This window comes from Podarcis gaigeae (genome assembly GCF_964106915.1).
Source record: "Podarcis gaigeae genome assembly, chromosome: 4".
NCBI classification, from domain to species: Eukaryota; Metazoa; Chordata; class Lepidosauria; order Squamata; family Lacertidae; genus Podarcis; species Podarcis gaigeae.
Genome location: NC_139677.1, coordinates 59,956,966 through 59,970,607, shown reverse-complemented (window position 1 = coordinate 59,970,607; position 13,642 = coordinate 59,956,966). Strand labels below are relative to the sequence as shown.

Genomic DNA, 13,642 nt, shown 5'->3' with positions numbered 1-13,642 from the left:
AAGGGATAATTATTCATGGGGTGTTTGGACAAGTTAAGTGGATAACAACACATTGTTACATTAGCACTTCAAAATGGATTTGATAAAAGAATACAGTGTCTGTAGCATAAGGCTATAGACACAATGTAAGACTAACATTTATGGGAGCTGATTTAATACATCCACTGCAAGTCACATGTGAAATCAGGTGCATTTGTCTCCATATCAGAGCAATGTCACAGTTTTGCTAGCTGTGGCTAGATCTCCTCCCGCCACATATACTAACAATGTGATATTTAAACAGAAGTTAGAAAGACTACTTACCTGTGAGTTCACTTGTGTTAAATGCAGTGTAGGTTGCATTAAAGCCATTATAATTTTCAGCGTAGTCTGTAACAAATTCTACAGTGGCTTTATTAGAAAATATGTAAATTGTACCAGGATCAGAACCTGAGAGGAAACCTACAAAGAAAGAGATGGCAAAGATATTTAAAGGGTATAATGCCACATACATGCAAATAATCCAAATCAGTAGTCTTCAGTTTACAGAAAAGTGAGCCCAAACACTTATGCTTTTTCTACTATTACCCATTTGTATACCTAAAAATGAATGGAGTTGCTCATATTTAAGCATCAAGCTGTGAGCAAGATTACAATTTGCCATTGGAATTGTTTCTGCCCTCATAAGAGTGTTATCCTAGAATATATCAGATTATCTTCTAGAATCTCATGATGAAAATAGACAGCAATTTATAATTAGAATTAGAAACACCATTGACTCGTAACTTCATGGAAAACAAACAAATCATTTATATGACATTGACACATGAAGAGTTGAGCATTATTGTGGGCACTGGTTCCCCATGGCTTTGGGCATATAGTAGTGCTTGACTTCTGCATAATCAGAACTTCAACTAAGAGAGGCTTTGCATGTGGTTAGAAGTGCAACCTGGAATGCTTTTAAGCAGAGATACTGCAACAAGTGTTGTGCTTTCATCCGCAGGAGAAGTATAAGTTGGACACTGCATTTATTATAATAGCAATTCTTACTTCTCTTAGAACTTTTGGAAAATGCAAATGGGACACATAAAGGTGTGATCAACTAAGAGCCTATTGAACTGACTAGCACATTTGCAATTGCCACAATGAAATTGTTGAAAGGAATGTACACAAGGTGCTATCTCCTCCATTCAGCTGAATGGGGAAGCCTGCTCATGAATAAAAATCCCTCCGTATCTTGAAACACAAAACTCTGGATGAAGAGCATCATTCTCACCACATGGGATTATAAAACATTGCATTGTAAAAAGAAAAGGATGCCTGGTTGCTGTAAGTATCACAGATTTAAAACAGTATTAAAAAGGTGTCTTACCTCTTAAAATCTTCCCTGGGCCTACACCTTCATAAATACTTAGAGTGTCTGCATACTGTTGTGTATCAAAAGCACTGAAATTCAGCTTAATAGACAGTTCTTGATTTACACTAAAGGGGGCAAAAGATTCTGTTAATAGCTGCGTGGTTGCTGAATGCAGTAGACATAATACACAGAAATGTGAGGACATATCTTGAATCAAATCCCCTCCACCCAGCCAGCAGCAATTTTGCTTTGCATTGCAAGCTAAGTGCTGGAAAAATGCTGCTCATGTAAAGAGCATTGGAGCTCTGTCCAGATGTTCAAATAGTTGATTGCACATTTTATTTACTTACTTTATTGCTTTCCACCCCACCTTTCCTCCCAAAGGAGCCTATAAAGGTGCTCCTTGAATTGTATCCAAGAGAAGCAATTCAGGGATAGTTATATTTTGAAAATTACACACTTCATTTATTTATATTTAGGAGAGTATTTATATACTGCCCAATCATAAAATACCAGAGTGTTGTACAGCAATAGGAGCACATTAAAAAACATTTAAAACAATGCAAAATGATGATTGAAATGACTGGCTAGTGGCTATTCAAGAAAATGTTAAACAACCACATAGGCCTGGTGGGATAAAACAATATTCAACTTGTTTGAAAGTCAGTGTCTGCTGAATCTCTGTTGGAAGAGTGTTTCAAAACATGGGGCTGGAGACTGAATGCTCAACTTCTGATTGAGGCCAGTTGGGCCTCTGTAGCATGGCGGACAAGTGGTTGACATCCCATTCTAAACAGACTAATTTTGAAGCAAGTCCTAACGAATTCTATGAGCCACCTAATTTAGGATTTCAGTCTGAATCTGAATCCTATTTAACTAAACTTTCTCTGCCCCCCCACCAAGTTTGTGCAAATCTAAGTTGCTGATTTGTATAACAAATAAATATAAGCATTAATTGTGCACTATCTGCTCTGAAAGTTCATGGCAATTTTTAAATTATTTGTTTGAGTGTATTGTTTAGATTATATTTTGTCAACTTGGAATTTAAGGCAATGAATTTAAGAAATCTGGTAATACTATGGCCACTTCACACATTGCCACGTTAGAAAGTGTGCTACATATGATGACAATGTATCCTGTAAAATGGGAGAAGATTGCAAATTTATTTGAGCAATGCATGCATCCTGGGTGGAGCTGGTCTATACAAAGTATATATGCAATGTACGCACAGTTTTTAAAACAGGATACATTTTATCATTATACCTAGGAACTTGCACTACATCCATTATGTAACATGAAATGGAACTATACACACATACACCTTTATTTTAGAAACATGCACGTTCAGAAAATGATATAAATCTGCTCCAGGATTTCATGTATCCCAGTCTTCTGGAGCAGATTTTGGGGGTGTATGAGGGCTGTAGGGGAAAATTCAGTTATGCAAGTGGAACTCTGTAGCATGAACAGAACAACAGTGCTGGAAACAATGCATAGTGATTTTTTTAAATAAACAGTAGCATCATCTCAGAAACAGTCCTTATTTCCATTGTCATGTCCTCCTCCTTTTAGAAACTAGAAAATCTGGAATACTCAGGATGTGAATACAAACTTCAAGCTGGCAAACTGTTTTGAATTTACTAAATTACCTTTTTTTCCCTGGTTGCAGTTCCCAAAAGGAATTGAAGTATTTGACCACAACCATTTCAACATGCTTGTCAGAATCAATTTGGAAAGTGCAGTAGAGCACATTTTTAATGCAATCTGTAATCCTTTCTATTTATTCTTTTGTTAGCACTTGCGGAGATAGAAGAAGCATAGAAAATTATATCTGACAATAAAAAAGCTTAAGGAAAATGCTGGGAAAAGTAACTCAGTAAGGCATATTTGGCTAATTTAATATAATAGGGTAATTTGACAACAATCAAGTTATTTTTCTACATTTATTAAAAAGAATAACAATATTATATATTTCTGTTCAGGAAAGAAGCACAAAATTGGATGAGGAAATGGAAAATCTTCATAAAAGCTTAAGTCAGAAGAAAGCAACAAAACAAAACAAAACCCTAACAGATCATCTTTGTCCTGCTTCTGATTTACTTTTGAATCACTGACAACAGCACGTGCAGGAGTTCAACATGTTTATATCATCATTCAAGGACAGGAAGTGTCTGAGTAATTTGTTGAATCCTTCCACAAATATCCCACATGCCACTCAGCTCCTTCAAAATATACCCCTCCAGTTTGGCTGGAGAAGAAGACTAGGGTGGAAGGGGAAGAAAACACCTAGGATATTTCATCCTATATCCTGAGCTTGTGCTTGTTTTCCCCACCCCTCAGGTATTTAGCTAGGAGACTGAGAGCTAAAGGGCTCTCATCCATCAGCCAATATTGGCCCTATATTGGGGAAAAAACATATTCCTCCTCTGCAAACAAGACAAGCAACAGCTGTACTTTGGAGATCTATGTTCATTAGTAAGCCTTCCCACCCCCTGACCTATGAGGTGCTCCTAGAGTTGTGTCAGTAGTCTCTGATGGCAACAACAGTTGATAGTTAGGTTATTAAGGAAAGAAAAGGAAGTCATTTGTTGCACGAGACCATGTTAATTGACTGATGCATAGAAGCAGGCAAACTGGATACAACCCACCCTAAGGTTATGTATCAAGACCAGGGCCAGCCCAAGACATTTTGACACCTGAGGTGAACCACAAGATGCCTTCCTGCCAGAGAAGAAGGTGTGAGTGAAGATCTACACCAGGAACTAGAGTGTGTGTGTGTGTACATGTGTGTTGTGATCTACATTGGGAACAAGGTTGGAAGGAGACCAGCAGTGCCTCCTATTCAGCTGCTGTTGAGGAAGCAGCAAATCTGGCCTCCAAGCGACAGCTGCAGTGCACTCCTTGGAGGCCAGATTTGCTGCTTCCTCAACAGCAGCTAAATAGGAGGCACTGCTGGTCTCCTTCCAACCTTGTTCCCAATGTAGATCAAATCTGGCCTCCAAGGAGTGCACTGCAGCTGTCGCTTGGAGGCCAGATATGTTGCCACTGTAGATTCTGCTGCACAAGGCAGTTGCCTCACCTTGTCTCAGAGATGGGCTGTCCCTGATCAAAACAAGTAGAGAAGCTGGGCATGTTGCAGACAGTGGGCTGCTCAGTGATGGCTCAGTGTCTGTGGTAATCACCTTGAGGAGGAGACAACACAGAAAATGGCTCCTCTGGGGTTTCCCCTTCTTTGATGCCATTGGGGGCCAAGAATTGCACCCCCATGAAGTCTGCAGATAGGTGGTGGAATGATCCCGAGTGAAAGAGACCTCCATTATAGGTTGGTATAAAAATTCAATAAATAATAATAAATAATAAAAGACAGGGAAGTGAAGATATTCCTGGGTGAGAGACGCAGAGGGAAGAAAGGCCCCCAGGTGAGAGCAGAGAGGGCATATTTCCTAATGTTTTATTTATTGTTTATGACTACTTTTATGTTGTAGTTATTTTTTTATGTTGCAAGTCGCCATGAGCATGGTTTGTACTATGGAAAGTTGGCATCCAAATAAAATTATATACCATATGTATGTAAATAACTTATTGGTGCATATTATGCCCCACATTAACTAGCGTGTATAAAAAACATTGTTGAGAAAAAAGTGTTTGCATTTTATCTGCAAATACAGTCTAGTTGATAGAATGTTGTCAAGTGACTTACTGTATAATCCATTGGCAAGCAAGGTTTGAAATATAAGGCTCTGGATAATGCATAGAGTGAAAAGATCCAGTGGAGCCAGTCAAAATAAATTTTCCATCACAGGATGTAGCTGTAAATAAATAATAATTATCTTTTCAAGAAATTCAGTCTCAGAAAGAGATTCCTCCAGTCCTTGATTATAAAGAACAATTGTACTTTGTTTTCCAACTATATTGTCTCAGTAACACATTATGGGAAGAGGAAAAGCTTCACAGTTTGAGATAAATTTGGTTATATTAGCAGACAGAATATAGATTTCGTATTCCTCATTTTATTTTTACTGTCTTGAAGGGGCTAGGTTTCTTGTTTCCAGGGCTCCCCCTTATACATTAAATTGATTTCTGGAGCAGGAAAAATTACCTCACAAATCAGCTGCAACCATTATTCTAAGACAGCGATAGTAATTCATCCACTGCTGCAGTTAGAGCCTCCTTTCTGGATATGCCTTAACTATCACTGGCATCATTGCAAGGTCTGGTTAGATAGAACTTGGTATACTAGAGACATGGAGCTCATTCTTCTGAAGGGCCAGCCATACCATTAGCCACAGTCACAGAATCACGACAGACAGCAGATGGTGGGAAGTGTGGTGGTATTCGAGAGAACTGTTTTTGTGCCACTTGCTCTGCTCTAGCTTTCTATCCTCAAATTCAGTAGGAGATGCTATTCCATCACTACTGTTGATGACCCCATCTGCACTATACATTTAAAGCCATATCATACCACTTTACACAGTCATAGCTTTCCTCAAAGAACCCTGGAAACTACATTGTTCAAGGTGCCACAATGCCCAGAGTTCCCTGGGAAGGGTAACTGGCTGGCAAAGCACTCTGAGCTTTGGAGTTCAGTGAGGGGCACGGGGTCTCCTAAATAATAGTTTTCAGTACCCTTAACAAACTACACTGCCCAGGCTTCCTTGGGGAAAGCCATGGCTGTTTAAAGCATTTGATAATGCTTTGAATGTATTGTGCAGATGGCGCCTTAGATTCAACTAATCTAATAGAATGGGGGAGAGTGCCATCTTGTCTTTTGCCTCAGACAGCAAAAATCCTCGTGCTAGCCTTGTGCCCATGAGGTAAATCCTTGTGTTGTGAATGTGAAGAAATACAAATCTGGTCACTTTTCTCCCCCAAGGGAGACCAATCTCTGGCCAAATGAGTTCAAATGCTCAGAGCATATTTTGTTTTTGCTTCTTTGCTGACTCATTACAGCAATCCAAGCACATTTTCTTGAATTTGTCCTTAGGATAATGAGGAAGGGTGTCCATGTCTTCACAGCCAATCCATGCTAACCAAGATATTTTGTTGACAGGTAGTTTCAGATACAATATTATTAATTCAGGCATTAGTAAATGGTGACAGTAAACATGGAAGGGAAGGCATTGGGGATGAGTGTGCTAGCATTAGTCATTTTGCCCCTCACTGTTTTCATAGCCTTCATGGAAGATGACAATTTGAAGCTGACACTCTTTGGTATCCATGGGGGCTCCCCCCAGATTTTACAACCCTGATTTTGTGTCTACGTTCACTGTTTAATAATGCCTGCAGAGGGTGATTGCTATAAACAGTATATAGCTGTTCAAATTTGTTGTGTTTAGACTTAGCTGACATCTCTGTCTTACAGTCATACAATCCACCACTTCTTTTAAATAAAGTAACAACTTAATAATAAAAAAACACTTTAGATTTCCCATATATCTCTGTCCTCTTTTAACAAAAACATCTTTTAGTACCACGACTACTTCTGCTATGATTACTACCTGAATTTCAGTATAGGACATGGTTCTCACTTTCTAAAGCTGAATTAAGGAATGGGGACAATGGTGGAGTAACTTCATTTCATGGCGATTTTATCATTAAAACTAGGGGACAGAGGGTTGCAATGTCACCTGTTGTCTGCATTTCAGCTGAGAAGCTAATTGATTTCACTGAACTCTGACAGCATCAGGAAGAAACTGTTAGAATTACACCCTTCCTGTGCTGTGGCTTTATACCTCTAGCATATGCTGAACTCAGTAGCACTAAAGGGAATTTTAATGGGGACCGGATGGTGTTGGACATAGGTTCTTTTGTGGACAAGAGTAGTTATAAAATGACTATAAATCCTGTTGTAAATTTTTCCAAACTTCACAGGCAGCTATTATGGAAGAGGTAATGCCCCTTTGGTAATGGGAACCAAGTGAAAAATCACAGACCTGGAAAACTTGGCCTGCATTCTGACAGTGTAAGTGGCTTGGTTCACCTCTTGATGGTCTTTCTGCTAACTCTGCTAGAAGAACTGAAGCCTGGCAGAACTCTTCCTCACTTCCAACTATAAGACCATAAAAATAATGGTCAAAATGTCACACTGTTATCCCAACAGAAACCTATTCTCCTAAATTTTTATGGAGGGCAGGTTTTATCTACTTTTATTATTATTATCATCACCACATTTATATACCACCTTTGCTCCATGTATCCAAAGGTAATATACCCACTTTCCTCTCTATTCATTTTGTCATCACAACAATCCTGCAAAGTAGTTCAGGTTGAGTCAAGGTCACCCACTGGACTTCACAGGTAAGTATGACTTTTAATCCTGCTCTCCCAGGTCCTAATTGAATACTCTAACTGCTGCACCATGCTGGTTTCTTTAGGGAAGCAATGAGCTGAAACAAACACTTTGGCCATGTAGTATGTTAGCATCTTATGCACATTTAACTTGTGCCATTTCAACCATCTGTGGCTGAAGGCAGGCTGGTTGAAATTCTCTTGGGGTTACCTGCTGCAGAATGACCTTAAAAGCTATTTTCACATCGGGTAACCCAGCTTAGGGGGCAAGGCCCACTCTGACTCCCAGTTCTAGGATGCTCTCGTGAGATCTTGAGGGGCAATCTGAGTTCCAGTATGTGAACGTTCTTAGGCTTCCAGAGCCAGAGTGCTGAGATGGCCTTGCCTGGTAAACAAGGCAGTGAGCTTTAAAAGCTCTTTTCATGCCAGTTAAACTAAGCAGACCAGGCACAAAAATAGCTTTTAAGCTATTTGCCTGGTTTGCAGGGCACCCAAGCCCATTCAGCTTGCAAGATGTTCTTGAAAAATCTTGCTGGGTCATTTGAGCTCCCATGAGATCTTCTGAAAGCATCTCTTGCCTTCCAGATCCAGCATGCTGAATGGGCAGAGAGCTTAAATGCTCCTTATGCACCAGGTATCCCCAAGTGGACCAAATGCCCCCCAAGCTTTTAATCTTTCTGTCTTGCTTGCAGGGCAGGGCCCACTCAGCACACAGGATTTGGCAGTACTGAGGATTCTCTCTCCCCCCTGCCCCCCTCAGCCTCTAGCTGCAGGGTGGCTCCAAGTGTTTGATTATAGGTAATTTTCAAGTATAAGCAGAACCCTTTGAACCAAATCCCCACATAAGATGGGACCATACTGTATATGTATTGTGATGTGTCATTTCAACAAATAAAAAGAAGCCATCAAAAGCTTTTGTACACTGAGTAATAGCAATAGTCCAATAACGTCTCCGACTGGCAGTAGCTCACTCTGGCTCAGAGCTATTGGGTTTATTGAACTAGAAAGCTCAGAGGTTTATCACTGAATTGCATACATGCTAAGCATACCACGGGGATATAGAGCTAAGCTTAATTTTTCAATTCTATGCATATGGATTTTTCACAGACTCCCACTAAGCTGAAAGCTGAATTCTATAGGTAGGAAATAGGAAAAAAAAATCCTTGTGTATTGGCTTAACATCTTTCAATGTTCCTACACTTGAGGCTGTGATATATTAATCTTGCATCTACATTGTTGACATACTAGGAAAGAGACTGCATTCATAGTTACTCCCTTGATGGTTTGTGAAGTTTTGTTTTAAATGTCAGGAAAAGAAATGGATTAAATGAGCAGCTTGTGTACATGCTAGCTTCTTAACATCTTAATATTAACACCAGTGCTCTTGCTATATTGTCAACAGCAGAAACCTGAAATTTGAAAGAACAAAACAAATATAAATATTGAACATAAGCACCCACAGAGAAACATGATATTGGAACTGGGGAATAATATTTGATCGCATGTAACTAGAATACTTCCTTAAGGCACTTCCTGTAAAGTTTCGTCCTCAGGGGCATCAATATGAATTGTGGACATAAGTGAACAATCTCATAACCTTTGTTTGTGTAAGCAAACTATAGCTCTGGGTTATGTGAATATGCTCAGAGGAGTTGTTGTGGCAGAAGGTGAAGGTGTGCTTAACCAGCTGCGTTAGGTGCAAAGATTGAAGAAGCAGATAGAAATACTACTACAAATAGTAGTAGCAGTAATTCCCTGTCCAACTGGACCACTCTTGTTGGTTTGCTTGTTTAAAAAACCCTGATCTCAACTGCTTTTTTCCAGAAGGGGAAAAGAGACCCTCTATCATTTTACAACAGAAAAGCAGTTGTGGGAGGAGGGATTTTGACTGAGAAAATCATCTGCAGTGAGTCAAGCATCTTTCTACCACTCTCCCATTCAAATTTCTAGCCCTTCCCTGGTTGTATTCAAGTAATAACTAATAACCACCACCACTAGACTGTTTATGTGTCTCCCATGTCTTAACTAGTTTGGTGCTTAAAGTCCCAACCGCTGGAATGTAATTTATTTCCACACCTTATCTGTTGTTGGCCTCCTGATATTGAAATATCAACACAAACAGTCATCATACAATTTCAAGAAAACAACCCAACTATCCACCATAGACTAGTTCAGAACTGGCTACACTGACTGACAGGCTCTCCAGGATTTCTGGAAAAATGTTTTCCCAGCCTTACCTGGAGATGCCAGGGATTGAACACCTTTTGACTTGGTGTGTTAGGGTTTTGAGACAAGAAGTATGCCAGATCCAAATTTCCCTTTCATTCTGGAGAGGCACGAAGGGAACAGAAAGGGTTGGGAGCTGCCAGATCCAAAACCATCCCCGATTTGCCACCCAAAACACCTCATCTGTGCCAATACTACAACTAGAATACCAATGGTGGGGTGGCAAGGGCAGCAGAGGCCTCCATGCTTGTAAAATGGAGGCATCAACTGGACACCTCCTTTTCTCCTGTGGATCCACACGCTATCATATAGCCTCCAAGATGCCTTCCATGGGAGACCATCTCATCTTACATACAAGGCTTGGCTTTTCACTTCTATTTCTTTCTATTGTAGCCTCTGTCTGAAAGGAACCAGACCAGACTGAGGATATGAATGCAATATGAATTTAGAGCAGTGAAAGCTGGATCTTTGTTTCAAAGCAACACTGTAGATAGCATAAAACAGCTAGTCATGGTTAATTGCATAAATCTTTTTGTAGTCAGAATATTGCTTTTCTGTAGTATTTCACCTATAATTTCTTTATCGTTATTCTTTCATTTAAAAAACTGGTAACTTGCAAGAATTTCTTTCCCCTGATGGGTTAAAAAAATAATATTGTATTACCTTCCACATATTGTATTACCTTCCACACAACACTGCATGATGTTGAGAGATTCTGTAAAGGGTCAGAGGTTAATTGAAGGAACTCAAATTCTTACCACATGTTTTTTCATTTTCATCAGAACCATCTGGGCAGTTTGGTATTCCATCACAAAATGATTCTCTTCTTATGCAGCTTACACCATCAGCACAAAGCTCATCAAGAGGTAAGCATTTCACTAAAATAAGTTTTTAAAAGGAAGATGGCATTATTCAGAAAGTTGCTTTGATCATACACAGTTTGTTGTTTAGATTGTGCACCAATTAGAGATTTTTGAAATATTAAGTTCCATATCAAGCTTTAAAATAAGTAAATAAATATAGCAAGGGTGGTCTGGGATGCCCAATGCAAAATACAGTATTGACAGTGTTCTCTATACTTCCAGTGCAAACTTTACAGTGTACAAACCTGGAGCAAAAGACAGACATGCATTCTTCTCCCAGATGTGCTACTCGAGTCTTTCCAATAAGATTGCTAACTGTCCCTTTAACAGCAGTTTGGTTCTGCAGCAATCAGGAGGTTAAAATTTTTAGTTGTGAAGGATTGAACCTAGAACTGCATCAGTTTTACCTCCGAGTTACAAGCCCTCCATCCACTTAAGAGAACTTTGTGTCTTCATACTATTCTGTGAGCCCAATATTACCAGTGTCAGAGACTGATTATAAGTTCTGAGATACTTCAAGTAAAGGCATAATAAATCCTGTGAAAATAATCAGTAGTAGTCTGCAAAAACTCAAAGAACTTGAGTTTTATTGACGTTAGAAACTGTGCTTATAAAGGACAAGTTTAAGTCCTTTTGGAATTAAACTTCAGAAAACTAAACCACAATGCCATCTACTGGGGAAAGAAAATGTGCTTTCTTCCATTACTGATTCTCTTTCCAAGTCAGAATAACAAGCATATCCAATCATCAACCTTTTTAAGCACAAATGTTCCTTACTTGTTCCTAATATCCACTAATTGGTACAGACACTGGTTACTGAAATAGATGTATATTAGTGTAATGTGGCAGAAAGTGCTGCTCATAATTTGAACACAACCTTTTAAAGCCTTATCTGCACAGGCTCAGTGTGGAACTTGTGGGTGGAAAAGCATATGATTTACTTGATTACAAAAATGCCTGGAATCTTTGATACAAAAACACTATATCTTGCCATTTTCTGTCTACTAACCTGATGTTGTCAAAGGACTTGTACCAAATGTTCTGAAGTCTTCAAAGCAAAAAACAAAGAACATTGGGGGGGGGGGGGACACAGAAAATTATTTATAAAGCAAATGTTCCTTCCATTCATATTATAAGCTTGATAGTACAATCCTATGCAGTAATCCCCACTGAGTTCAATGCGACTTACTCCCAAGTAAATGAGCACAGTATTGTAGCCTTATGCAACAATGTAGAAAATGATGTGAGCAGTATATTACTTTGGTTGTTGCACTTCATCAATGACTTTGTCTAGATTTCTTTTAATATTAGATTATACGCTTTGTATTTACTAACCTGATGTTGAACCAGGCAGAGGACCTTCTCAGTAGTGGAATTCACCCTGTGGAATGCCCTCCCATCAGATGTCAAGGAAATAAAAAACTACTTAACTTTTAGAAGGCATCTGAATGCAGCCCTGTATATGGAAATTTTTTTTATGTTTTATGCTTCGTTGTGTATTTAACAATTTGTTGAGAGTTGCCCAGAGTGTCTGGAGAATAATAATAATGATGATGATGATGATAATGCAACATGTCAGAATGATATTGGAAAGTGTGGGAGTACCGTATTTTTCGCCCTATAGGACGCACCGGCCCATAGGATGCACCTAGTTTTTTGGGGGGGAAATCAAGGAAAACTTTTTTATCCCCCCCCCAGGTTTGCGCAGACATCCCCAAGCTAGAAGAGGGAGACAGAGCACTCCGTCTCCTTCTTCTGCTTTCAGGGACATCCTCTCTAGCCTCCGTGGGGCAGCGGCTTGCCCTGCTGTCCCCCGAGTTGGTGGGGCTGGCGGGGGGGGGGAGAAGCAAGCTTGCTTCTCCTCCCCCCGCCAGCCTCCAGATCAGGTCGGGGAATAGCGGGGTGGTGGCGCTCCGCCTCCCCGCTATCCCCCGAGCTTGTGGGCTGCAGGCTGCTTCATGAAGCCTGGAGAGTGATTCTCCTGAAGCCTATTCTCGCTCTCCAGGCTTCAGCGAAAGCCTGCATTCGCCCCATAGGACGCACACACATTTCCCCTTCATTTTTGGAGGGGGAAAAGTGCTTCCTATAGGGCGAAAAATACGGCATATTGTTTAGCCATTGGAGATCATCAATTATTTTTCACAGATTTTCCTTTTAATTAGGCTGATATAACCTTTAGAACATATTAACTAAATGAATTGAAATTATGTTTGTTTTCATTCACTTGCTTTTTGGTGTTAGCTTCTTTGTTGGACCCATCTCTGCTATTTATTCTTGTTAAAACTGAATGTTGTTGTTTTATAAACTAACTCCTCAGTGTCTCTCTATCCCTGCTTTATTCAAACCTCAGTCATTGTTTAAAATCTCCATTTCCCTCAGTGTCTCTTTACCTTTGCTTTACTCAAATTTCTTTCAGTGTTTAAAACTACTATTTTTTCTCTCTCAGTGGAGAACCTTTCACACAGAGAGAAACACTTCTCCCCTTCCTTGCCTCAGCAATACCTTCCCTTAACCACTCAAAGTCATTTATTACAGACACAATTGTGTCTTTTCCTTCTTGCCCCTTCCTCCTTTCTATGCCCCACCTTTAGAACCTTGGGAAACACACAATGAAAAGAGTGTGATGATGGACTAATGCAAATATAGTTTATAAGAGAGAGAGAGAGAGAGAGACAGCGCACGCACGAGAGAGAGCGCAAATTTCTAACCATCCATTAGGAAAAAATAACAAGTAGGAAATAAGAAAATCGCCCCAACAGTCTAATTTTGCCACTTACACACTGGTCTCACAGACTGGAAGAGAATGACCACTCTCATAAAGGACTATGTTTCTTTATTTCAACACCCCTACCCTAAAGCACTGTTACTAGAGCTGCCTTGAAAAATAATTCACTGTGATTTCAAAATGAGAGATCCCCCACCTCTCTAC

The 13,642-nt window shown here is 39.7% G+C and overlaps 1 protein-coding gene across 3 annotated transcripts in view; it reads right to left on the bottom strand.

The window, feature by feature from the left end:
- The window catches only part of TMPRSS15 (transmembrane serine protease 15), a 56,719-nt gene that overhangs the window by 33,906 nt on the left and 9,171 nt on the right, over positions 1–13,642 (bottom strand). For all 3 annotated transcript variants that reach the window (XM_083734856.1, XM_083734857.1, XM_083734858.1), the window contains 5 exons: positions 11,723–11,761; positions 10,609–10,728; positions 5,037–5,145; positions 1,352–1,461; positions 304–441 (listed from right to left, as the gene is read on the bottom strand). In XM_083734856.1, the coding sequence (XP_083590982.1) occupies positions 304–441; positions 1,352–1,461; positions 5,037–5,145; positions 10,609–10,728; positions 11,723–11,761 (516 nt within the window). The remainder of the gene's footprint in view (positions 1–303; positions 442–1,351; positions 1,462–5,036; positions 5,146–10,608; positions 10,729–11,722; positions 11,762–13,642) is intronic.